Source organism: Microtus ochrogaster, chromosome 6 (assembly GCF_000317375.1).
Source record: "Microtus ochrogaster isolate Prairie Vole_2 chromosome 6, MicOch1.0, whole genome shotgun sequence".
NCBI lineage: Eukaryota > Metazoa > Chordata > Mammalia > Rodentia > Cricetidae > Microtus > Microtus ochrogaster.
In genome coordinates this window covers 34,062,252-34,088,931 of record NC_022013.1, presented here as the reverse complement: position 1 = coordinate 34,088,931, position 26,680 = coordinate 34,062,252, and the positions used below count along the sequence as shown (strand labels likewise).

The 26,680-nt window shown below is 34.2% G+C and overlaps 2 protein-coding genes across 2 annotated transcripts in view; one reads left to right on the top strand and one right to left on the bottom strand.

The window, feature by feature from the left end:
- Cdc73 (cell division cycle 73) overlaps window positions 1-26,680 on the top strand; it is a 118,413-nt gene that overhangs the window by 52,999 nt on the left and 38,734 nt on the right. Inside the window, exon 11 of the mRNA XM_005348461.2 lies at window positions 23,320-23,377. Within this exon, the coding sequence (XP_005348518.1) occupies window positions 23,320-23,377 (58 nt within the window). The remainder of the gene's footprint in view (window positions 1-23,319; window positions 23,378-26,680) is intronic.
- On the bottom strand, window positions 875-8,190 carry B3galt2 (beta-1,3-galactosyltransferase 2). The gene is made up of 2 exons (XM_005348460.3): window positions 7,499-8,190; window positions 875-3,269 (listed from the first exon to the last, which is right to left on the bottom strand). Exon 2 carries the CDS (start codon window positions 3,142-3,144, stop codon window positions 1,876-1,878), a length of 1,269 nt encoding a protein of 422 aa, XP_005348517.1. The 5' UTR covers window positions 3,145-3,269; window positions 7,499-8,190; the 3' UTR covers window positions 875-1,875.

Here is a 26,680-nt window from a genome sequence, read left to right as displayed (position 1 = left end):
ATACTATACTATTATATTTTCAAATATCTTCAGTTGGTTCTATTCCTGTTACAAACTTGTACCTTAGTGCTTGCAAGCATACATCCCCCCCCCCCCATTTCTTCTGTGGCATAAATCAAAGGGAATTAGTTTACGCTGATAGTCCCTCTGTCTCTCATCACTGCTGTGATTTTTTATGTCTTTTTTGTAGTAATACTGGTAACTCTGCAATTATATTGAGTAATTAAGTGAAAAATAATCATTAAGCAAAAGCTGGAGGATGTTTCATAGCTGATTGTTCAGAAACATTTGATGTGGAATAGAGTCCTTAATGCTTCTTATTTAGAAGGGGGGATAAATTTATGGACTCAGTGTATTACAAACAAATAACATTTTTGTACTTCTGGCAATTTATTCTTTCATAATAGGTTCTGTGATAAAATTGTTAGAATTCTGGTCAGAAACATTCTGACTTAATTAAAATTGATAAATTTAATGTAATAAAACACTTAAGTTAGTGGGTAAAATTGATAAATTTACATACAATAAAAACACTATTTTTAAGTTAGTGGGGCTGTGTTTATTGATGTTAAAATTCATGATGGGGCCAAACAAAATATGAGAACATTTCTATAACATTCAGTTCAAGGTTTTGGTGTTTACCTTTTAAAAAGTAATAGTACCTTGATAAAAGTGCATTGAATATGTTGTCCATTCCAAAAGCAAACAGTCATCAAACATTTGTAGCTTCTCCCCATCTCTTCCTAAATGGTTTTTAGTTGGTGATGCAGATATTTGTCATTTACCAAATTAGAAACTTAGGTTTGTAAACTTGACATTGAGAGAAATAAGTACGTTTCACAAAATGATTTAAGTGTTGGATTCTGTACATCTGTCCTCAGGAAATAAAACTTTACCCATATGTTGCTGTTTGGCAGACATACATCTTAAAAATATATTGAGTGAAATTTCTACCTGTACTCCTTTTTTTCTTCATTTTTCAACAACACTTCATCATTGTGCTTTTTTGTTAGTACTTTTGTTTCACTTAGAGGAACATGATTTTATTTCACAGACATACGTGACATAAGGTATAGTTGTAGTTAAGCATTCTCCATGAGTGCAATATTTTGTCCAAATGCAAAATTCATTGACATACTGGGTTGGCCCTTAATACTAATGAGAAAACAAAATTTATCTATTTTGAAACCTTTAATAATTCATTTTAAAAACTTGAGCCTGAGACACATTAATTTTTCACATTTATCACATGTCAAAATAAGTTCCCCAGTATATATGAGAATTAATAAAAGAAATTATAAAACACTTATCAATTATTTTTAAAAGTAAATGCTTGAGTGAGAATTGCATTGCTCAAATGCCTGAATATAGCTGAGTTTATGGCATAACTTAACTAAGTCTTATTGTGTGTGGTATAAAGTTAGAACTCTAAAGTCAGGTCAGAAAATGTGTTCTTTGCACAGTTACAAAGTTCCCTTGTACATTAGATTATATGATGAAATTCAAAGTAAACCTAGGAATCTTTTGACTATCTTCATTTCTTAAATTATGATTTATGTGGAAAATGTATGCAGATACACTATATTGATCCCTAATATAAGACTTAAACCCTTTATGTATGCATGCTTATTGCATGTTAATACAGAGAATCCTTTTCTTTATGCAGTTTTTTTTTTAAAGTAGACTCTTTTGGGATACCTTTTTGTCATAATGTTGTAATTTTATGAATTAGCTTCTTCAGAAATTAAAAAAATAGTTTTGAATTCCCTTACATGATGAGCTGAACTAAAACTTGTTCTATGTATGTATCAAGTTTTTAACTATACATGCTTTAAGCAATATTTACAAATTGCACACTTGAACAAAAATAGTCTTTTAGTGTAGTTTACGGTGCCGATACCTGCCTGCTTTTTCCTTTGCTGCGTTGGCACAGGCGTTGTGCTTATTTTGTTGTAAATGGTTCCAGTATTTTATCAGTTCACTAGGCTGGAACTGATGAGAGGTAATTAGGTGGCTGTATTTACAGCTTGAGTAAGAAACTCGCCAGTGATTGAACACGAACTCATTGGGAGGGGGCACAGGATCAATTCTCAACTTGGCAAGACAGATCCCTACATACACATCTTCCAAGTGCAAACGACGGATGCCTAAAGAAACCTTAAATATCTTTTCTGCTAGATCCCCAGAAAAAACATAACCAGTTCCTGAACAGAATACAGGGTAACGCTCACTTGGATAAAGGTCTGGTGGCATGTACCACTTGCTGTCTTTGTTTCTGTTAGGTGCGTATCCTCTCATTAGATACCCAGTAAAGTAGTTATGTCTAGGAGGCAGTTCTGGCTTTAGTAACTTGTGTATTAAATACTCAGTGTTGACAAACATGTCACTGTCTGTTTTCATAACATATGGAATATGTGGACAGTATGTTGCAACCCAGTTCATACCCATTAGTGTTTTAATCGTCAGATTATAGTATGTATCTAAGTATTCCTGTTGAATTATATCATGATATTGTCTGCTTTCTTCTAGAATTGCATGTTGAAGGTAGCCATTTAGCTTAATACTTATGCCCAACAAAAAAATCCGTGTGATTTGGATGCCAGGTGCCAAACTTTCATTGCCCCACGTTTGCCGGATAGCTCTTCTTGCTTCTATTTGTCCAGGTTCTGCAGCTATTAATAATATTAAAAATGGACTTTTCTCTTGGCATTTTTCAGGCTCATTGATAATATATTTGAAATGATAAGAGTTTGGATGTCCAGTACCCTTTTCATTATAATTACTTCCATTGGCACTGAGTGTGTTCTCTAGTCCTGTAACTCCTTGTGGTGATAGATCTGTGTTATTGGAGTTAGTTGCTGTCTGAGGCCTCAGAGTCTGAGGAACTGTTTCTTTCCATATGTTCCGAAGAGAGCTGTGATTTGTCTCACTTTTTGTAGAACGAAATCCTCGGAAAGTGTACGTCACAGGGTTTTCTTTGAATCCAGCTCTACCTGGTAGCCAGTCATGATGGTTGAAAAACAAAAACATAGCAAAAAGAAACACGAGGGAAAGTATACCCATAAGGTGGGTCCGGAACAGAGACCTTTTAGCATTCCAGGTCATCTTTGCAAAGCAGCAGTGTCTTCTCCTCCACTGAAGCATGTTGGAAAATATCCAGTAAGATGTATGAGGCCAGAAATACTCTTGGGTTTGTTTTTTTTTTCCTGAATCAGTCCTGTTCTTTGGTCATCATTTTCTGGTTTAGTTGTGTGTCCCTTGAAGTCATTCTGTAAAGATGAAGCATAATGGTTTACAAAATGCAAAATCTTACAAACTAACTTGAAAGGACTCTGATTGCTAATAAAAGGACATTTTTAAGTTTTAAAAAATAGGATAAACCAGAAGAAAGCATATAATTTGTTTCCTTTTGACAAAATGAAATAATCAAGGTTTATTTCTTTTAAAATATTCTTGTAGCACAATGATCACTTGAAAGGTAAGTGATAAATTAATTTTATTGTACTCATTTGATGATCTCAGTAACTCTGGTCACCTGTTCTTTTGACTTAAGGTAAAGATTTTTAAAGTTGTATCATGTAGAAAGAAAAAAAAAATGTTTAGATTTCTTACAAAGGCTCAGTAAGAAGGCCTTCAGAACAGATGGAAAGTTTATTGACATTAATTAAAATTGATTTGACATGCCATGAGATATGGTTGCACAGGCAGTGTCCTTTTTTGGAAAATGGTCATGTATTGGTTTTGGGACAGACGGTGCAAGTTTGATTGTGGCAGAGTTCAGTCAGTCACAGTACACTGCCTGGCGCATTTCCACTGGCTCCCACTGTTGAAACTCGGTGAGAAGATACACCTGTCAAAATTAATTTTCAGGGTCCAGTAATTTCAGTGTGAGATTAGAAAGTAATAAGTGATTAATATTTAAATATTTTACTAATTTTCATCATCCACCTCAAATAGGAAGTATCCAGGATATCAGTCTTATTTGTTTATGATTTTGGCAAAGGACATGCATTTTTACACAGTTTTTTTTTGGACTGTATTTTAGCAAAATATAGGCAGTGGCCACTACTATCTTCAACTGCTTTAAACCCTATTTTGTACAAATTATATCTTAAAATATTCTTGAATTATGTTTTGTTAAAACAAATCTCTGCAGCAATCAGAAATTAGTTTATTTTTCATGTCTTTATAGTAGCATAGCACATTCATTCCTTGATCTTTAAAAAGTTACAAGCTGGACAAAAGAAATGAATGATGCCACATAATGAAAAACTGGTTTTTGCAAGAGGCTTTTCAGCAAAGCATAAACTTATTTGTATTGTATTTGTTAATTGTATTTTGTTTTTTCTTTTTTCCTATTCTTAGATGCTTCTAGATGAAGTGGGGTCATAGAAGTAGTTTGAATTTCAATAAAAGCTGTTTGGAGGAATGGAGACAAATATTTAGCATTTATTTTTCCAATTTATTTTTTTTTAAACCAAACTTAGAAGTAGAAGTCATTTATTTAATCATTAATTTTGGGACTTGCAGTGTTAAATTAAATTCGTGTGCTCAAGAAGTGATTTTATTTCAATAGTTCACTGTAATAATTTCTTCAAATAAATAAAATTTTAACAGCCACTTATTTTAACTTATATGTGTAAATGCATGTTCTTATTTAGCTTATCATAGTGATCGACTTATTGTTGATGGCTGATTGGTTTAACACTGACACAAATATGTTTAACAAGTAATATAATTTACATGTAAGTCCTCAAGAAATTGACTAATTGTAGCATAAAACTTACACATACCTTACTGCTTAAAGTGTTTGATGGTTATGAATGAAATACTATTCTAGTAGCAGCCACTAGGAGGAGCAAGTAGGTGGGAATTTGAACAAATTTCTAATGTACCAGGCACTAAGGTTTGATCTTGTTTCTGAAATTGAATGGTGCTTTTATTGAATAAGGTATTTCTCAAAACTAAAAATGTATTTATTTATATATATGAACGAACAGTGGTTTTTTAAAAAAAATTTCTAGTTCGCTTTTAGTATTATTTACATGGATTAAATCTTACAGTATTGTATAAAGATGAAAGCTGTTTTCATCCTGTGGAAACGTGGTTCCTATATGACATGAGTTGAAAATTATAGAGCTTTATGGCCCAATTTAGAAACAAATTTTCCTGCCTGTATTTATAAATTATATTTAAAGCTGAAAACTGTTAAAGAATTTATTGGAAAATTATATTATTTGGTAGCCACTAATGATACACACCCACCTTATGAGTCTAATGGATATTGAAGGCTTATGTGTATAAGTTTAAAAAGAAGTAACTTTGGAAAGTTCATTTGGTTTGTTTCAGGTGTTATAAATACATACTTATCAGCCTTCTGTTGATATAAAATTGCTTAAAACATGGTTTAGATCCAATCATTCAGATACTTTAAAAGTGCAGACTTACAGTTCAAAAAGGAATAAATTCAAGGTCAGATTTTTAAATGAACCTAAGAGAATGAAGTATTAACTATTATAGTAAGTTATATTGTTTTTAAGAAAAGTGTACTTAAAGTGATATTTCAAAGTGTTTTAGTGTTCTAGAAAGCAGCTAATTATTTTTATTGTAGCTTTGCATTCATTCATAAATTGGTTTTAATATAACTTTATAAGATGGAGGTACATCTTAATTCACATTTCATGAGTATTACATGTTTATAAGTATTAATCTAGGAAGGCTTAGAATCCCTTTACAAATATACCTATTTGATACCCTCCCATTTATAAATGAAACTCATGCTTCTAGCCTTAACATTCTTTGCTAAAGTTTCCCAGAATGGAGATATATACGTATATATCTGCAAGTGTGTGCTATTAAAAAGAAAGTAAAATTGCTGGAACTGTTGCTTTTGTTAAACGATAAAATTATTCTCAGATTATAATGTCTGTTGTATTTTAGTTTAGAAAATGAGAACAGGATAGAGACTGAAGTATTTTGCCATGTCTTACATTTTTTTAAAAAATAGATCCTTTCTTTTTTGTTTTGATTATAATACCTTCAGTGTGATTTTGTATTTTATGGATTAATAAGGATGTTACTATTAAATGTAACCCCCATATCAACTTTAAAAGTTGGTATAATTATATTAGTTTTTTTTTGAAACAGAGACAGATTTAAGTGATGCTTTGGTAGAAAAACTTGTATACTTTTGTCTTGAAACATTTATTTTAGTCTATTAACTTAATTTCTAATAAAGACACTAAGAAAGGCTAGATTTTTAAAACTTTCATTTAATAGTTTCTAATTTTAATCTGTTAGAATACAGATACTTATGATTGAGAATTGATGTTTATATACAACAAGGTTTGATACACATTCAATCTTAATTTTACAATGCGGTGCTTCCACAGATCTTAAAACTATTTGCTTTTTTTTATTGTTAGTAAGTTTTATGAAAGTGAGGGGAAAAATCAAAGTACGATAGGTTTGTAAAATTGAGTTAGTTGATCTTCTGGTGTTGATTGTCCCCAGGATAGTTTATCTCTTTCTTGTAGACACATGGAGAGGCAATAGATAGATTTTTTGTTACATGTGAATAAAGCTCATAAGCCCATTATTGATATTATTTTGATCTTATATTATTAATGAATATTTTCATATCAAACTATTATATGCTAGATTTTTAATTTCACTTTAAAAATTATCTTTAGGAACAGTCTTATACTCGATTATTTGGAATCAGTTTGTTACTTAAAAGCTCCCTACTTCACTAATGTACTTAGAGCAACTATTTGATATTTCTTTGTTTAAAGTTGTATTCATTGATACTGTAATAACGTGTGACTAACTCCTTGATGGTGTTATGCTTTTTATAAACTCACTGCCGTATGTAATCTGATGCTCATGTTTTAACTTGTAATATCCTTTTGTAGTTCAATAATACCTAAAATTTGCTGATAGACTCTTGAACTGTGTTTGTCGTCTCTGAGGAACTAGATATTAGAGCAAAGATATTACTACGAGCTGTTAAGATTTTGTTTTGAAAGGATTTCCCCAAAAAGACCCTATGAAATTAAGATCATATTAGATGCTATTTAGTATAATTTTCCTGCACTATCTTTTGAAAGCCACTTTTTAAAATGTGCTTTAATTTATTAGACAAGGAATCAATTTGACCCAATTTGCTAGAGAATTGCTGGCTTTTTTAAAAAAGGGCTACAGATTTTTTTTCCTAGTTTAATTTCTCAGAGAATCTTTTTAGTATATCTAATTACTATTTGTTTTTTCTTTAATGTTTGTAATCGTACAGAATTACTCCCAGCTACATGTTTAGTTGAATAAAACAATGACAGCTTGTCTTTTAGAAAAGAAAAATTTAAAATCTCGTATTTAGAGACCCTTTCATAGTTTCAAGGGCAGTGAACTGCATGAACTTGTTTATCAAGTATTAGTGCCCGCAGGATTATAAAATCATAACACATTTTTAATACACATTGTACACAAGACAGCGACATACCTTTCTTTCTTGGTCAGGCCATTTAGGTGGAGAGGATTATGCCCACTGAAAATAATACTTTTGGCACGCCATCACTTCAGTCAAAGGAAAAAAAAAACAACAAAAAACCCCCCAAAACGATGCTATCGAACATGCGCACATCCCCCAACAGTCTGCCTCCTGTGATTGCTTTTCACAGTATCCAAAGTGTCCATCTGTCGGCGTGTCTTCAAGTTACCCTTCTTGTTCATATGTGCCCTAGTCTTCAGAGATTTTCCCTGTGTTTCATTTTCTCTTTCTTTAAACAAAAGGGCTGTAGTTGTCCGTTCTATTTGGTACACTGTTGACTCTTTCCGACAGTTGATGCATTGACGCTCTTTACATCTGCTGTATTCTCCGGCTGGACAATGCGGTGCTGTATTCTCTTCTCAGTATCCATATTGCTAGTAGTAGTGCTGAGCTGCAATGTAAAGCAGCAGAGCTGGGGTTTTGTGTTTCAGTTGCATTGGGGAAAAAAAAAGGCTTTGCCTCTCTTCCGTCGTCGTTGCCTGGCAGCTGCAGGAAGGATTTTTTTTTTTTTTTGAGCAGTTTTACTGGGGTTTTAATCTGTAATATGAAATCCACGGTTCTTCAGCTGCTGCACAGGCAGGCAGCAGTTTAAATGTGGGCTTGACAGATGCTCTCTCTGACTGAGCAGAATTTAACGTCACTGCTTGGCTGAGTCCCACGTGATTGTTTGCATTCATTTTGACTAAAAGCCTAAGGTAGGGAAAAGCTTAGAAATCTTGCTTCTATGTGTTGTATTATATTTATTCAGAACAAATACAGTGATGAGTGAGTATAACATTAACGTATGATTATGAAATGGAGGTTATGGTTTTTAAAATCTTTAAACTTATGCAAAGCTTTCTAATATTTTCTGTGTTCGATGGTGACTTTCATGTTTGTTAATCTTCTGTAGAGCAGAAGTAACAAAAGCTTTCACATGCAAGTTGGTGTAAATTAACTCTTTGAGTACAATCCTGCTCTTATTTTGTCTAAATCGTTCTGATTTTCTAGTCTAGTTAAAACATCTTTTATTTGTAATTTAGGATTTCCTTTCCCCATTTTCTAGAGCTTATCTAAATCAGTTGCCTTGGATTACTTTATTGATTATGTTATGAATGATTATGATAAGTCTACCTTTTTGCTCTCTGCAGTTTTTAGGGTTCTTGAAAGTAGTGAAGTTAGTTTTAAATCACTTTCTTGTTTTCAGTGTTATATTTTTTTACTTAAAAATTACATGTATCATAAAATTAAAAAATGATAAAGTAGATATAGCATACATGCGTAGATTTTTTTTAATTGGTGAGGTCTACATGATTGCATTTGGCTAAAATCCTAAGGTAGAGAAAATTTTAGAACTTTACTTCTTGTATAATAAATATCGCACATACTTATACATTTTGCATGTATGTGTAAACAAGTATAGTTATGACCTGGAGTCCAATACTTCTAATAATGTTTAATACTTTTAAATGTGGTTCAGTAAAATGCCATCAAACAGGTTTTATAAACATCAGAAACTGAAATCCTTCTTAGGTAAAGTTATCTAGGCACCTGGGCGCTTGGCCATCTTTGACAGGTATTTTTGTTATTTGTTTTTAATGGTCATAATTAACATTTCCCTCTGATATTCTAGAGACACTAACTACTAGAAATTTATAGTTTTAGAGCTGTGCTGTATATTTTGGGTAGGCAGACTTCATTTATTTTTCACACAGTGAGAAATATTTCAGGTGAATAAAAATTGTTTTTGTCTTCATGTTTTACTTACATTGTGCTTTGTTGATTTAGTTGTGCCCTATGACTTTAGTTTGTGTCTTACATCTCCTAGAAATATTAAAAAAATATAACTGGAGGAAGAAAAAAAATAACTATAAAAGGAGAAACTTAAAGTTTAGAACTTTGGCCTTCCTTAGTTACATTGTAAGAGGAGGACTGAAAGTCGAGTTTCTTAGCATTTGATTCTTAACACTCCATAATGCCATACTATAGTGTTCACTGCTTGTTGGGGTCCGTGTGTCCAACCCCCACCCCTGCTTGCTTAATTAGCCACACGCTTAAGGAAATGATGTTTATTGAATCTGCTTAAATGAGTTCTCCAAAGTAGAAATGGACTGGTATTTTGCTTGTTTGTCTTGTTGTTGAGACAGGCTTTCTCTGTGTAACAGCCCTGGCTGTCCTGGAACTCACTCTGTAGATCAAAGCTGGTCCCAAACTCACAGAGATCTGCCTGCCTCTGCCTCCTGAGTGATGGAATTAAAGATGTGTGCCATCACGGCTGGCAAAAGTGGACTTCTTATTATCAGTGATTCCTAATAGTAGGGCTTGCATGAGATTTGGGAACTGTACAGTTACTGTTGAGTGATAAGTACCTGAGCTGGTATGTAAATGATCTTCCCTTATGATCATTTTATTATTGTAATATCTATTTTACAAGTGAGGAACTGGTACTTAGAGTTGTGAAATAATTAACCTAAACACCAGCTAGTTACTGATGGGGAAAGAGGGTTAGATTAGAATTTTGAAACAGGATTATTTAAAAATTTCAAACTGAATTTCTATAATTTATTCTTAAATTTTATAGTGCGTGGCTGCTTGAGAAATTGTGAAACTTTCCCCTCCAATATTGACATAGTACCCCAGGAATCATTAATAGAATACTGAATGTATTTTTACTTTTTTTCAATAAATGTTTATGAATAAGCTACTAAATGCTAACATATACATTATGACACAGCTTATTAACTATTGGGAATATAATGATGACAGAAAAAATGCCCTACCTTCTCGAGGGCAGGACAGTGTAATTATTTTGCCAGTTATTGTTAATATATTTTACATCTATTTTTGGTAATACTGAAAGCTGGGCGTTGCTAGATAAGTTCTCAACTTCTGCTCTGCATCCCCTGCAATGTGTTTTTTTATTTTTAATTCACAGCCATTATACATATTCGTGTGGTACAGTGAGACATTTTATACAATGTGTAATAATCATCCAAGACAACTGGCGGATACACAACTTCTCAGATGGCCTTTTTGATATTGAACTAGATTTATTATGGCTCTCAATTATTGAGGGCTTCATGGATAACTCAAAAAATGGTCCCATGTTGGGTTGAAATTTGAACTACCCACCAGTGAGATGTTTTTTTCTGTCGATTGCTATATAACAAGTGTTTATATGACAAGAAGATTTCTAAGATGGACAATTAGAGGTTCCTCTGCATGAGGCATAGTACACAGATAGCAAGAATTTAAATCAAACTATTTTTACTTTTTTATTTTTTTTTTTTAAATTTTCGAGACATGGTTTCCCTAGTTTTTGGTGCCTGTCCTGGAACTACCTCTTGTAGACTAGGCTGACCTCAAACTCACAGAGATCCGCCTGCCTCTGCCTCCTGAATTCTGGGATTAAAAGCGTGCGCCAACACCACCCAGCTACTTTTGTTTCTTTAAATTTATTAACAGCTTAAAGTGTAGATAGATAGAGCAGTTATGAAGTAAAATTTCCATTACTGATGTCTTCTAACAACTTTAGCTTCCCAGGCAAGAGAAATGGTAAAAATCTGTGACAGGAGACCTTGTTCAACTTCTTTTAGTCTGATTTTTTAAAATAAAACTGAATTCTGTGTTTAAACCAACTCAAATAATTGTGGCAGGTTTCTTTGTCAAACTTAGCAAACTGACAGTTGCTTTGCTAAGTTTTATAGCTATAAGTGGCATGTAAGTGTTGCTTACAAAGATCTGTTTTTATTTTCATAACACAGGCCTTATGTGGAAAAAAGGTGTCGATTACTTCGGGTATTGTGGTTCAAACTGTCCACATGTCTGTCTGTCTGTCTGTCTGTCTGTCTGTCTGTCTGTCTGTCTCTCTCTCTCTCTCTCTCTCTCTCTCTCTCTCTCTCTCTCTCTGTCAGAATATTTTTAGGCATGTCTATAATAATCCTTAAGGAACTGAAATTTAAGGAAGGGGTTTGTAATGCTTCCTAATTTCTCATGTCTATGAAATATGCAAATCTTATTTTTACCATATAGTAGGTTCTGAGTGATTTGTATGGTAAAAATTAGCAGTAACTTTGGGAATTATCTGTTTATTGTTATGTATGAGTTCAGTAATTTCAACAATATTAATATTGAAAAAGTTTAACCAGAATGGCAGTAGAACACTGAGCTACTGCTGTTGAATAAGAGAAAACGGGAGATTTAAGTCTACTCTTGCCTATATTGGTCTCCTTTTTGTTTGTGCTTTACATGACCTTTATACTTGAAACTTATTTCAGCTCATAACAAGAATGAAATACTTTTTTCTAAGTGCAAGTTTTTTTTTAAACAGGTATAATTTTCACCATGTTTTACCTGCATGTTTGTGTATATGAGGGTGTCAGATCCCTTAGAGTTATAGACAGTTGTGAGCTGCCATGTGGGTGCTGGGAATCGACCCAAGTCCTTTTAAAAAGCAGACAGTGCTCTTAACTGCTGAGCCATCTCTCCAGCCTATATTGGTCTCCTTTTTGTTTGAAAATTATATTTGACATAGTTATCTAGGAACTAGGGTTAGTTTTACTGATGTTCCCTAATGTACATAATAATATTTACTTGGAGTTTATACCTCTTGCCTTTTTCAAAATACTTTTATTGCATGAAAGATGCAGACAAATGACATAGTTTTGGTTACTTAATGCTAGTAAATAGCTTTACCCTTTAAAAAATGATTTATTAAAATACTTTTCTATGAAGTCCACTAGTCATCCATGAACTGTTTTATTGTTCTTTGAACATAGAAAGCATGTGTCAGCATAATTGTAAATTAGCAATCTCATAGTGACCACAAGTGTCAGTATTTGCCTGCCTTATTTTTCTCCTTCAATTTTTATTAAATTGGACAGCAGATGCTCATGTTAATAATTTCTTTTGACTTGAAAGCAAAGTTAAATATATATATATATATCTTTGAGAAATTATCAGCACTTTCAATTCATATAATTAATAAATATGATTCATACACTATTAACCTTAAAGAAAGTATAATCATTTAAAAATTTTAGTGATTTGGCAGATACATACTTTTGCTTTCATATTCTCTGTAATCTCAGTGATTTAGCAGTTTCAGTTAGGTATAACTTTTTCCAATTAAAATTATGGTGTTGGACTGTGGAGGTGGTTCAGTGAATAAGGTATTGGCCGTCCAAGCATGATGACCTGATACATAACCTCAGCAACCAACTTTTTTTTTAAGAGAAAGATTGTATAAAATGTAATCTATATTTTATACTTTAAACCAAAGTATTTGATGATTATATGTCACTTATTAGTCAAAAATCATGATTGATATTAATATGAAATGTTTGTTTTCAAAACATCTCAGTTTCTTGATAATTTGAACAAATCCATTGTATGGAAAGTCACAGAGTTAATAAATTTTATTTTTGATTTTTGAGACAGGGTCCTTTTTTGTAGCTATGGTTGTTCTGGGACTCATTGTGTAGACAGACTGACCTCTAACTCACAGAGATCTGCTTGCCTTTGTCTCCCAACTGCTGGGATTAGACATGTGCACCACTATGCATGTAATAATAGTGGCTCAGTTTGCATCTAGAGGTAATCACATCTATAGGCAGATGCAAAAAGCCTGAGAATGTGATTAAGGGTTGCTTCCGGATACCATTTAATGTGCTAAACAAGTATTGCTACATTTTAATGTTTTTAACTCATGTTTTTCTTTGTAATTGCTTGTAATAAAGACCTGAAGTGTTTCCAGTTTTGCAGTATTTTCATGAGCATAATGTGATTTTTCTGGGAATTATGATTTGTTGTATGGAGGAGTGGAGGGCTATGTTCCTGGCACCCGGCTTCCCGCACTGCTAGCTTTATACCTGAAATAATTACACGGAAACTGTATTCTTTTAAATACTTCCTGGCCCATTAGTTCTAGCCTCTTATTGGCTAGCTCTTACATATTGATCTAACCCATTTCTAATAATCTGTGTAGGCCACGAGGTGGCTTACCAGGGAAGATCTTAACCTGTGTCTGTGTTGGGTGAGAGAATCATGGCAACTCACTGACTCGGCTTCTTTCTCCCAGAATTCTGTTCTGTCTACCCCGCCTACCTAATTTTCTGTCCTATTAGGGGCCAAGCAGTTTTCTTTATTAGTTAACCAATGAAAGCAACAGAGAAGATACAAGACCCATCTCCATCAATGATTAATCAATCAATTTTAAACATAAAACTTACTCATTCTCAGACATGCTTTACACATGCAACATGTGCTGCATATAGTTTTAAATGTGTTTAGTATACCTGTACTTTGACTAACTCAATACAAAAAGTCAGGCCAAAAGTTTTATGAAGATTTAGGTTTTAGAGTATTAGGATATTCACTGGGTAGCATTACACATATTGGCAGAGGGTGTGTATGGTGTGAGAGAGTGTGTGAGATCTATCTCAGTGTTCTGCTGCTCCATGAATGTGGGAAATCTTTTTTTTTAATTTTGTTTTCAAGACAGGGTTTCTCTGGAAATCATTCTGTATACTAGGCTGGCCTTGAATTTAGAGAGTCACTTGCCTCTGTTGGGATTGAAGGCGCTTGCCACCACTGCCTGATTCTTCAGTGTCTTAAAGTTTTCATTATAAAGGTTTTTTCATCTCCTTGATTGAGTCTATCTCTTTCTTGCCTCACCCTTCCCTCCCACCCCCAAGATTTTTCATATCCTTCAGTTAGGTATATGTTCCACCTATCTATGTATGCACACACAGACACACATACATGTCTTCTTGTCTCACCTATTACTCTCTCTCTCTCTCTCTCTCTCTCTCTCTCTCTCTCTCTCTCTCTCAAGACTTTTCAAATCCTTCATTAGGTACATGTCCTTATTCCCTATCCTTCATTAGGTTACATGTCCCACCTGTCTGTGCGTGCACACACTCAAACATTCATGCACTCATACAGGTACTCGCATTCATGAGGACCTCAAAAGTCCAGCACCTGCTTCCACACTAGACCTCTACGGAATAATTAACACTGTTCCAGTTCAAATTCATAGATCTAAGAACTACGTATAATTTACAGTAGGATGTGAAGGCAGGAAAATGATTTTTGGTTTGAAGACACAATGAAATTTATTTTCCTTTTTTACTCTTAGGGTCTTTAATGGTAGATGATTCTCACTTCCATTGGGGGATACAGTGCAATTGGCTTTACTCAGAGTACCAATTCAAGTATTAATCTGATGTAGAAACCCTCTTATATATCTCAGATGGTACTTACCCATTCCAACTGACCCACAAAATTTACCATAGTAGCTGTCCTTATTTTGCTATTAACTAGAGAAGTGTATACCTTGTCAGTGACATACAATATGAATGGTTCTGTAATAGCGAACGATTTAGAATTATGCTTAGTGATTGAGTCTTTGGAAGATTATTATCACAATTTCTCTATCTTAAATATTAAATAATGTATAAGTGTATCTATATTCCTTGTTGTGATTCATTCACTGTTAAACCAGTTTTTCTTTTAGGCATCAAAAATTACAAATGATGAAGTAAAGTGGTAAATTTTTTTCCTTTTCTTTTTTGATTTTTTGAGACAGGGTTTCTCTGTGTGACAGTCCTGACTGCCTTGGAACTCATTTTGTAGATGAGGGTGGCCCCTAACTCACAGAGATCTGCCTGCCTCTGTCTCTAAGTGCTGGGATTAAAGGTGTGCTCCACCACTGCCCAGCTAGTAAAAATTTTCTAACGTTACTGACTAGCATTGTATATTCCAATTTGGTGTAACTATAATGAGTGCTATATTCCCAAATTACTTTTAGTTATAAGTAGATTTTGATAGGGCTTGTGTCAGGTCTTTTGCTGTTGAGATTAAAATACTATTAAAAAACATTTTGTATTCATGGTAGCAGAAACCCTCTCAAATCGTCATACATAAAACAGACAAATACCTAGCCTGGTCTACAGAGCAAATTCAAGAACAGACTGCAAAACTACATAGAAACCCTGTCTAGAACTCACCCTCCACCCCCCCCCCCCCAAAGACAAGTAAACAATATTATAAGGCTATTTCACAGAACCCCATACCAAGAAGTAAAACTTGTTCTTTAAAAAGAACAGTAAGAAAATGGAAAAACTCACAAAGTTATTCTTTTTTATCTGGTGTTGCATGAGCTTTCTTTTCCTTTTTTTTTTTTTTTTTTTTTCCCTTCGAGGCAGTTTCTCTGTAACTTTGGAGCCTGTTCTGGAACTAGCTCTTATAGACCAGACTGGCCTCTAACTCACAGAGATCCACCTGCCTCTGCCTCCCAAGTGCTGGGATTAAAGGCATGTACCACCACTGCCTGGCAAGCTTACTTTTCATATGTATTTGCATAGTCTTCCCAACAGCTAACAAAATTTTGTAACTATTGCTATTACCTCTGTATGGATTGCACACTTCAGGAAGAAATGTAATTCATGTTTGTCACCAGTGAATACATCTAGCACACATGAGAAAAAGGGAAATCGGATAAGCAGACAACCCTCTAAGAGTTTATGTCATAAAGTTTATAGTCAGATTTATTCTTTTAAAATAAGTATGTACATATATGTATTTAATAACAATTAGTGAAAAAAGAGGACATGAATTTGGAAAAGCAAGGAAGGGGTTATGGGACTGCTTAGAAGTAAAAAGGGATGTAATTACATTCTAATTTCAGTTACATACATGCACACTCTCATCATCTTTGTATTTGTTGGTTGGTGTTTTCAGTCTCCTGTAATTCAGGATGGCCTTGAACTATTCTTCCTGATTTGTCTCTCTCAAGTTGTAGGATTGCTCCCCTCCCCCCCCCATGTAGAGCATATGAAATTTAGGCCTTTCCCTCCCTCTCTATAGTCTCATTTTCGCTTTTATTCAGATGTTGTAGATGAGATAAAGTGTAGCTTGGCGTATTTTAACAGTGTGATTTCAAATCAGTTCATGTGTTGCCTCCTTTCCCCCCTCCTCCCTCCCTCTCGTCTTTTCTTGTTGTAAGTGATACTCTTTTTTCCATGATTTCCTTTTGTATATTGACTTTTATATTTTGACTCAGTGTTTGCCAATGTGCTTTGTTTCTTGCAGACAACAAATAGTTGGGCTGCCTTTTTTGATCCATTTAGCTAATCTCTGTCTTTTGAGAGTTTCAAGCCGTTTATAGTTAGGTCTCGTATTGAAATAGACTTACTGATTCTTATAATTTCATGGTTTTTCTTGTTGCTTGGGTTGGGTGATCTTTTCCATGTTTCTTTTATGGTTTTGCTGAATTGGACACAATTGATCCATGTTTAGCCCTTCTTTGTTCATCTTTCGGTCTCAAAATTTTTTCTTTTTTGTATTCTCATGATTCTCTTTTCTCTTCTTGCTTATATTTCTCTTATGTATCTACTAAAGTGCCAGCTTGGTCATATGGTGTCTTGGTTTGGATTTGTTTTCAAACAACTTATTTTATCCATCAATTAAAAAACAAAACAGAATAGCTGCTGAAGGTGCTGGAGAAATGGCTCAGTGGCTAAGCATTTGCTGCTTCTGCAGAATACTTTCATATAATACCAATGCTCACATAGCAGCTAACAACTCAGTGTAACTCCAGTTCCAAACAAATCTGATGCTCTTCTGGCTTCCTTGTTCTCCTTCATGCACATGGTACACGGGTATACATGCAGGCAAAACATCTGTACACACATAAAGAAAACCTACAACAACTACTCCCAACTATAGAGCTTAAAATACTGTTTTTTAGATCTAGAGCAATGACTCAGTCATTGAGAGTACTTACTGCTCTTTGATGGTCCCAGTTTGGTTCCCATTATACACAACATGTTCTTCTGGTCTTTTTAGCTGCTATGCATGAATGTACTGCTCATATATGCATGATATCTAGACACTCAGATACATGAAAAGAAATAAAAATCTTTAAAAATTTGTTTAGTGTTTTTTTTAAAGTTTATGCTGAAAGATCTTATTTTATTCTGATGTATTTATCTGTACTCTTTAAAATGAGATGGTGCTTTTCATTTGTGGTTTTAACATCTTGGTTATATGGTTTGTTGGAGGAGGTTCTACTGTTGTTATGTCAATTTGGAATTCTACTCAGCGCCTTTGTGCTGTGCTTAAATGTATTTCTTTTCTTTATTATATCTCAACCTCTACTGACCTATGGATTCTTAGTGTGTCTTGTTCATTTCCCGTAGTTCTTGGATGTTGTGCTCATTCTTGGTTCATTACTATTTAAATGTAGTATTTTTCCAACCGTTTTCTTTTATCCCTGATAATTTGTTCTGTTTGATCTAGTCTGTTGATGTTGCTTTCTATTATGTTCTTTGCTCATTGAATTTTTTCATTTTTAATACTTCTTTTTGAGTTTTTTTTTCTCTTCCAAAATACCAGTTTCATTGCTGATTTCCTCATCTAGGTTGCTTATTTTATTCTTCAAGTCTAGATTGATTTCCTTACTTTATTCATCTGCTTGGTTATATTCCCTTTGTAGTCATTTGTAATTTTTAGAAATAAACTTCCAAAGTAACTTTTCAGCATTTTACCTATTTAGAGTCTTCTAATTAAGTAATTGAAGAGTATTACCCTGCTATTTTATAATATGTGTGTTTGTTTTGCTTTATATAGGCATCGTGGTGAATATTTGTTGTCACATTATTATAGAGTCTTAGTAAGCTTTGCTAGAACCACCCAGGATAAAACATCAGTGTAACAGCAAGAACAGTGACTGAACTGGTCAGAAGTACATCTTTTTAAGTGTTTGCATATCAGAAGAGCTAGTCAGTTTGAGTTTCTGGAAATTCTTCCATCTTGCCAAAGGATTGTTGGGATTACAGATGGAATCTGTACCTTCACCTGTCTTTCTGTAGGGTCTGGGGATTCAGGCATTAGTTTTCCTCATTGTTCGTGTAGCAATTTCTCTATTCATTGAGCCATGTCCTCACTTTCCAGAAATATTAATAGGTTGATTAATGTTGATGTTATCAGTGAGAATGGGGAATAATATAGAGTAAGCTATGAAGTTAAATATTATGAAGGTACAGGAAAGGAGGGGGGAGGAGAAGGAAGGGCTAAATAAAAGGAGAAACAAGAAGATATGTGAATATTGGGAAGAAGGAGAGACAAAAAAGAGATTTAAAAACTGACCCTACTAAAGAAACCCATGAGCACAGTTAACACAAGATGAGAAATAAAGACCTCTAGATTGTTTTTAGAGTAAAGGTTAGTAGAGTGAATTGTATTGGAGCATTTTCTTTTTCAGTTTTCTAGTAGAGGATATTGTGAGTAGAAGGGATTGTTATTGAAAGATGGTGACTCTTTAAATTCTGCATTTGTACTGTAATCAGAATGTTAGACTATTGCTTAACAAACAGTGCTACAATCACTTTAGTGACTTTTCTCATTCTTGAAAATGACTCTACTGACCACCTTTGGCTTTGCAGTCTGTAGGTCTAACTGTTTTTTATTTGTTGCAGAATGCTCTGAAATTTGTATACCTTTTGTGGCTAACAACTAAAGAAGAGCAGTCTCCTGAGTTTGCTCTTGTGTGGGAGAGGCAAATCTATTATTGGAGGACTTTCTCAGTGTTTTCTAATTTGGAAATACTGCTTGGGAGGAGTGAGGCACTGGGGAGTGTCCCATGAACCAGCCTTCTAAAACTTTCAGTCCTAAGAATGTTTGTTGCTACCCTGAGCTGCCTCCTGACTTGTGGCTCAGGGCTCTCAGTCTGTTATTATTATACCTCTTGCCAGAGAAATCAAGGCCATTGTGTACCTCCAAGCTCTTTGCCATGCTATGTTTTCTGTGTGTTAGTATGTAACTTACTCAGGGATTGTAGTTGGGTATGCCCAGGCTCTTTAATTTGTATTGTTACTCCAAGAGGAGCATTTTCTCAGATATTACCTTTTCAAGGAGGTAACTGGTCACGGCTCTCTGAGGTATGGAGAGTGTCAGAGTAAATTTCTTTATCCCTGGTGACCAGGCATCACTTTCACACCAAATCTGCTAATGTTCCAGGCATAGAACTGACTTTTGGTTTCTTTAAGCAGAGCCACCTGGCTAGTGTGTAGAAGAATCTTATCTTCTCTCACACCCCAAGCTGAGTGGACATATCTCATTTTTGCTGGTTGACTTTTTATTTCCTTGATTATTCAGCTTTCCTATGGTCTCCTTTGTGACTACAGCCCTCACTATTGTTTATCCGCTGTCTCCCTGACTTTTCCCAAGTCTACTGTCATTGAGTATACTTAAATTCTGCCATTTTGTTCTTCGTAACTTAAACATATTTTATGTTTATTCTTTCTTTTAATCATAAAATATGCATAACATACACTGTTTTATCCATTTCTAAGTTTACAATTCAGTGATACTACCTCTACATTTAAAATGTGCAGCTGTCACTAATCTTGAATTTTTCATTTCAGAAAAAGAAAAGTGTATACATATTGCTCAATAAGTCTGCCATTCCTTCTTGCACTTGGATCCTAATAATGACTAATCTGCCCCTTGTCTCCAAACTTGAGTAATCTGGGTACCTCATATGTGAAAGCATTAAATATTTGTTTTTCTGTGTTTTACTTAATTTATTTAGCATTATATTTTCAGTGCTCATCAGCATTATATTGTGTTTGAGTCTTATTTTCTTTATTACAGTTGAGTAAAAGAAGTTGTGTACCTCATATTTTGTTTACCCATTCATATGTTAGAGTTGCTGTTGGATTGTTCTCGCTCTGGCTTCTGGTTGAATACTATTGCTACAAACAAAAATGCACACATATCTATTTATTTAAATACCAATCTTTAGGTTATTTTTGATAGGTACCCATGGCTAGAATTATTGGTATAGATGGTTATTCTTTGTTTAATGTCTTCAACCACTGTCATACTTGTTTTACATTCATGCCAACCTTGCAATGAGAGTTCTTTTTTTTTTAAATTGGTGTTGAGCTTATCTTTTTAAGTTTTCTTTTAGAAATTCTGTGTGTGTGCGTATCTATGTATGTTTGGGTTATGTAAATGTGAATAAAGGTGCCCATAGAAGTGTGAGATTTTTCTGGCAGCTAGAATTGTGAGCTGCCTAACATGGGTGCTATGTACTGAATTCAGATCCTCCACAAAAGTACTATGTGTTCTTAATGACTGAGCCATTTTTCTAGCTCCTGTACTTGGTATTTTTTAATGTCATTTTTTTCCTTTTATTGTTTGCCAGTAACTATCCTAATGATAAATAAGATACCTCACTTCTCAAAGACTAGTGGTGTTTTTTACATATTTTCATATGCTTATTGATTATTTGTAAATATTCTCTAGAGAATTTTCTCTTTAAGTTCTACACCTTTTTTGAATTGGTTCTTTTTTTTCATCATTTGTTATAAAATGAAAGGATTCTTTGTAATTTTTAATCAGATAAATGACTTGGAAAAAACTTTTTCCCATTTTATGAGTTACTATAGTTTTGTAGTAAGTATTGAAAATTGGAAGTTGAGTTTTATAATTTGTATCTTTCTTTTAAGATTAGTTATTTGAAGTTATTTATGATTTTATGTGAATTTTAGGATAGGTTGTGCTATTCCTGCAAAATTGGGAGTTTAATAGCAATTATTGAATATGTAGGTGATTTCAGGTAGTAGTATGCAAATCCTAACATAGTAATTCTAAAAGTCCAGAAATGGAGGCATATTTTTATTTAGTCATTTCGGGAATATGTTATAAATTTTATTGACCCAAGGCTATGCTACCTGGGCTAAAGTTCATTCCTAAACATCATTATTTTAATAGTATTATTAGTAGATTTTTTTTCATTTATTTTTCAGCCTTTTACTGTTAACATACAAGCACAATGTGTGTGTGTGTGTGTGTGTGTGTGTGTGTGTGTGTGTGTGTGTGTGTTGATTTTTGTAGCTGGTGAGCTTCTGGAATCTTCCTGTCCTTTCTTTCTCAGTTACTAGCATGACAGATCTGTACTACCAACCACACTTGTTTAAGTAGCAGATACTCATTTTCCATTGCCATAGGATCTTAGATTATTTCATTCAGTAAAATAAAATAAGCAAGAGTTACTTGTAAACAACAAACCTTGACAAACAAACAAAACTTGTCTTATTTCTTGGAAATGCAGCTCTGTCACTGTTTTCTTCTATATAATTGAGGTGTTCTAACTTTCCCAAAATATGTCATGTTTTAATGCAGCAGTAATGATAGATCCCCCCCATGAAAAAAAGGAGAAAGCGAGTTTCCTCTCCAGTTAACAGTTTGTCACTGCCAAATTGCTGTTCTTTTTCATTCATGCCAAACACACAACTACATACCTTTGAAAATATTTCACCTTTTCATCTTCACAGTAGAGAGTGGTAGAATTGTGTTATGTCATTTATGCAATTTCAGAGCATCGGAGATCCAAGTATAAAATGCTTTTTTAAGTGGGCATTTGGTAGGGAGCCCTGGAAATGGCTGTAAATTAATGACACAGTAAGGATCTTCCTAGTTGTGTCTTGTTCATAAAGTACTGTTGTATCACACTGTATAACTATTTTTGGATTCGGATTAACCAAAACTATACAATAGTGATTTAGACAACTTAAAATTTGCATAAACTGATAAAAGACAATATAGACAAATCTTTCTTTTGCAACTCACAAAAATCTGATTCAGTGAATTGAGGCTAAATGATGTGTATAGTGTAAAGTGAGATGAAGGAATTTAATGATTTATGAAGAATTATTAGAGGAAAAGTAGAATTTGAATGCTAATTAACAGTGGGAATTGTATTCTTTTTATAGGTTTTTATTTATACTTATTTCTGTCTTGTATGCCAGTAAGTTATCTTCTTGAGTCAAAGGATCTAGTATTACTATTCCTATTGTAGGCATACCTTGCAGTTCAGCCTTATGGTTAGAGTTCTTATCAGCTAGCTCTTATTTGTGAGAAGTAATCCTAGGAAAGGACTTTGTTGACCTAGTTTAGAATGCGTTCCTTTTTGTCACCAAGGAATGGGACTTATTTCTTCTGACCAGAGAATGATTACTTCATTAATCAAGGATTGCTCATTGTACAAACATTTAATTATGTGAACTAGTTACCTGCTTTAAAGATCTACCAAGAAGTGTCATTATATCTCATTATATAAGAAGATTAGGTGTTGCTTATCCATTTTTGTACTTACAGAGGAAAAATACTTGGGTAGACTTTAAAATAGATAGACTAGAATGTGTTTTAGTCATAGACGTATACATGACCTTAAACTTGATTCCCAGGACTTCATTAAAAATAAATCTCAGAAGTTACAAAAAGCAGTCAAATAACTCTGTTTCTGAAAATGTTAATGTTTTTCACAATTAAGCAAATAATTAAGAATATTACTTGGTACCAATGTAAATTTCCACTAAATACCTTCATTAGTATAACGTGCTAAAAAGCGTAAAGTAAGTAGGACTTTTGCTTACTTGTTTATTTTTCCTCATGATTTTAGGGTCTAGTTCATCATGGAAGACAAGGCATGGCTTCAAGAGCAATTCTGACTGTGACAGTGGTACTTTTTTTTTAAGGGTCAGGGATCTTTTTGAGACAGGGTCTCATGTAGCTCAGAATGGCCTAGAACTCACTGTATTACAAGCTGTTCTATAGCTGTTCTATTACACACAGCAATCTTAACCTCTTAAATATTTTATTCTTTAAACTTAATAGGCCTTGGCCAAATGACTGACTAAATGGGAGAGCAATAGCAGATCTCTTAAAAATGTTTGTTATGTAAATGAACTTTGATATCATGCATCAATTTTTATCTTTTAAAGGAAGGTGCATCTGCCCGTAAGACTCAAACTCCTGCAGCCCAGCCTGTACCTAGACCAGGTAAAAATACAAAGTTTTGATTTTTTTCTAGATGTTCATAAAGTTGAATGAATGTATTTGATGTGTGGTCATCTGAAGAAATCATTGTTTTACTTAAAATATACTACTGAAAGGCCATTTTTCTTCAAATTAATCACCAGTATTCTTTAAGCTGGTCTTAAACTGTGGTACTATACACAAAATCCTCATTAAACTTTGCCAGCACCATTAGTTTTTATATTCTTAGCAGAAAAACAAAAAAGTTAAAATGAATAGTTTACAGAATCTCTGAAGTCTATATTTTTAATATTATTTACTGTCCTATCTTGAGCAAAAGTAACTTAAGGAAGGGGTGCAGTTTATTATCAGAAATTTCTGTGGCTGCACCTTGAGGAAGATGGTCACATTGCATCCATGGTCAGGAAGCAGAGGGAGGTGTACAGTGTTCCAGATTAGCTTTCTCTTTTTCATGTAGTTTGGGATCTTAGTGCCTGAAATGGTGTCACTTACATTCAGGGTGGGTCTTCTTACCTTTGTTACTGTAATTTAGATAATCCCTTACAGATATTTCCAGAGACTAACATAATTATTATAGTCTCTCAGACATAACTGGAAGCTTGTCTCTTAGGTAATTCGAGATCATCCATCACAGAAACCATCAATGAAATAAGTTATGGGACAGTGTATAATAGTATCATGTAAACTTACACCATGAGACATTAGTTTGAGTTATTTGTTTTAGTTGAAGAGTTAAAGAACATTTTTAAGATGATTTTTTTTTTTTTTTTTTGGTGAAGATTTGTTTCTAAGGCCATTCACAGGTATTTCTTTACTCAGCAATTTTTTTAGGTTCATGTTTTTGGTTGTGAGCCTAGCCTTTAAATGGTGAGCCATCTCGCCAGCCCAGATTCATGATATTTTATGCAAATGTGGATTCTTTTTTCCTACAGAAATTCAGCATGTGTTGGTGAGCACTTAGAAGTTCCACAGTCAGTTTTTAAAATAGTTGGTGAGCAAGGGTACTATTGAAGTTATTTTAGCACCCATCTCTTCTTGGTACCTAAAACAATTTTTCTGACCCACGTAAAAACAATAGTATATTCATAACTATTTCTATGTTATCCTTGCTAGAATTAAACTTAAGAGCACTTTCTAGGAAGAAGAAAAAGTAAGTAGGAGTGACAGATGATTCTGGGTCCAAAGAATAGTGTCCATGAAGGTAGAGGTATACTATAGAATCAGCTAAAGCAGCTGTGTAGCATCTTTGGAAGGAAAGGATGTGAAGTTGTGGTTTGTCAATCTCATGAAGGTCACATAAGAGATTTAGGATTTGCAAAAGAGGTAAAACAAACAAAACTGTAAGAATTCTTATCTAGTTTTATATTCTGTGAATTAATATAAAGTCATAGTTTCTCTAGACAAAAAAGGAGTAGAAGGAAGTTGCTGATAATGTAATTTTACATTACCTAAGTGTGATTTGTGTATAAATGGAAGTTAAGGATATTGATGTTTGAATGTGAAATATCCTATTAGTCGCATGTATCTGAATACTTGTTTCTCAGCTTGCGATGATATTTGGGCATGTTGTAGAATCTTCAAGAGTTGAAGAAAGGCACCCTGGGGGCTTGGCCCTGAGGCTTGATATCTTGGCCCCACTTGATGTTCATTGTGTACTCACTGAATGTGGATGCAATGTGACCAACTGACCTCCTGTTTTCTCCTCCATGCCTCCCTTGTCTACTGCCATGTCTTCCCCACCATAATGAGCTTGTATGTACCTCTTTGGAACTGTAGGCTAAAATAGACCATTTTTTCCCTTAGATTGCCTTTGTCAGTTTTTTTTAACAGTATGTTTGTGAGTATGTATGTGTGCATACTGTGCATTCCACAGAACGCATATATAAATCAAAGGACAATTTAGGGTATTTTTACTGTGTGAGTTCTGGGGATCGAACTTAGGTTGTTCTGTTGAGCCATCTTGTGTTTTTTTTTTTTTTTTTTTTTCAAGACAGGGTTTTTCTGTGGTTTTGGAGCCTGTCCTGGCACTAGCTCTTGTAGACCAGGCTGGTCTCGAACTCACAGAGATCCGCCTGCCTCTGCCTCCCGAGTGCTGGGATTAAAGGTGTGCGCCACCACCGCCAGGCGAGCCATCTTGTTCTTATCCAGGGTAGTTTTTTTTTTTTTCAGAGCAACAGGTTAATTATGAAAAGAAGAGGGTTGTGTTCTATTAAACATGATAGTCATATGTGAAATAACAGGTTCTGAAAATTTCAACTCTTAATATCCTATGCTTCTTTTTCATGTGTTCTTCCCAAGTACACTGAAGGTTTAACTAATAGAAGGAATTAAGTCTAATCTAAATATAATATCTTAGATACTGCCCTGCCCATACATTTGAGATTTCTTCTTTCATTTATTCCTTTTGGTCTCTGTTTCTCTCTATATCCCTACTTCCCTCCTTCACTCCCTCCTCCCCTCCCTTTCTCTCTCTCTCTTTTAAGTGCAGGGTATTCTGTAGCCTAGATTAGTATTAAACTCAGTATATAGCTGATGTTGATCTTGAACTCTTTTAAAAAATTTTTTTTAAAACAATCTCTTCTTATTTTGCATACCAATTCCAGTTCTCACTCTCTCCTCCCATTTTCCCCCTACCCCATCCCCCATCCACTCCTCATAGATGGTAAAATTTCCCATGGTGAGTCAAAAAGTCTGACATACCACTTTGAGGCAGGACCAAGGCCCTCTTTACACACACACCCCCTCCCATATCTAGGCTGTGCAAGGTATCCCTCCAAAAAGCCAGTTTAGAGCTTGAACTCTTAATCCTTTTGTCTCAAGTGCTGGCATTACAAGCATACACCATCATGCCTTGCATTTTACTCTCTTGGTTATTGCTGATTTGAGATAAAAGTCTTGCTTTACACTTGATACTCTGCATTAGCTTTCTTAGTACCAATACTATAGATATGGTTTATTACACTTGGCATCATTAATATTTTGTATCCATATGCTCATAGCTCTTACCCACCATTCTGAAAGAAATTTAGATTTCACTACTAGATCGACCTTAAGAACCAGTTTCACTGGGTGTTTGTAGGTTGGAGTCTTTATTTGTCCTAATATTTTTGTGAGTACTTTTGTTCAATAGAAATATTTGTTAAATGATATTTCCCAACTTGAGGGATATTGTTTAATATTTCACATGTTCATTTGCTATTTTTTTTAATTTATTTATTTATTGAGGATTTCTGCCTCCTCCCCGCCACCGCCTCCCATTTCCCTCCCCCTCCCCCGATCAAGTCCCTCTCCCTCATCAGCTTGAAG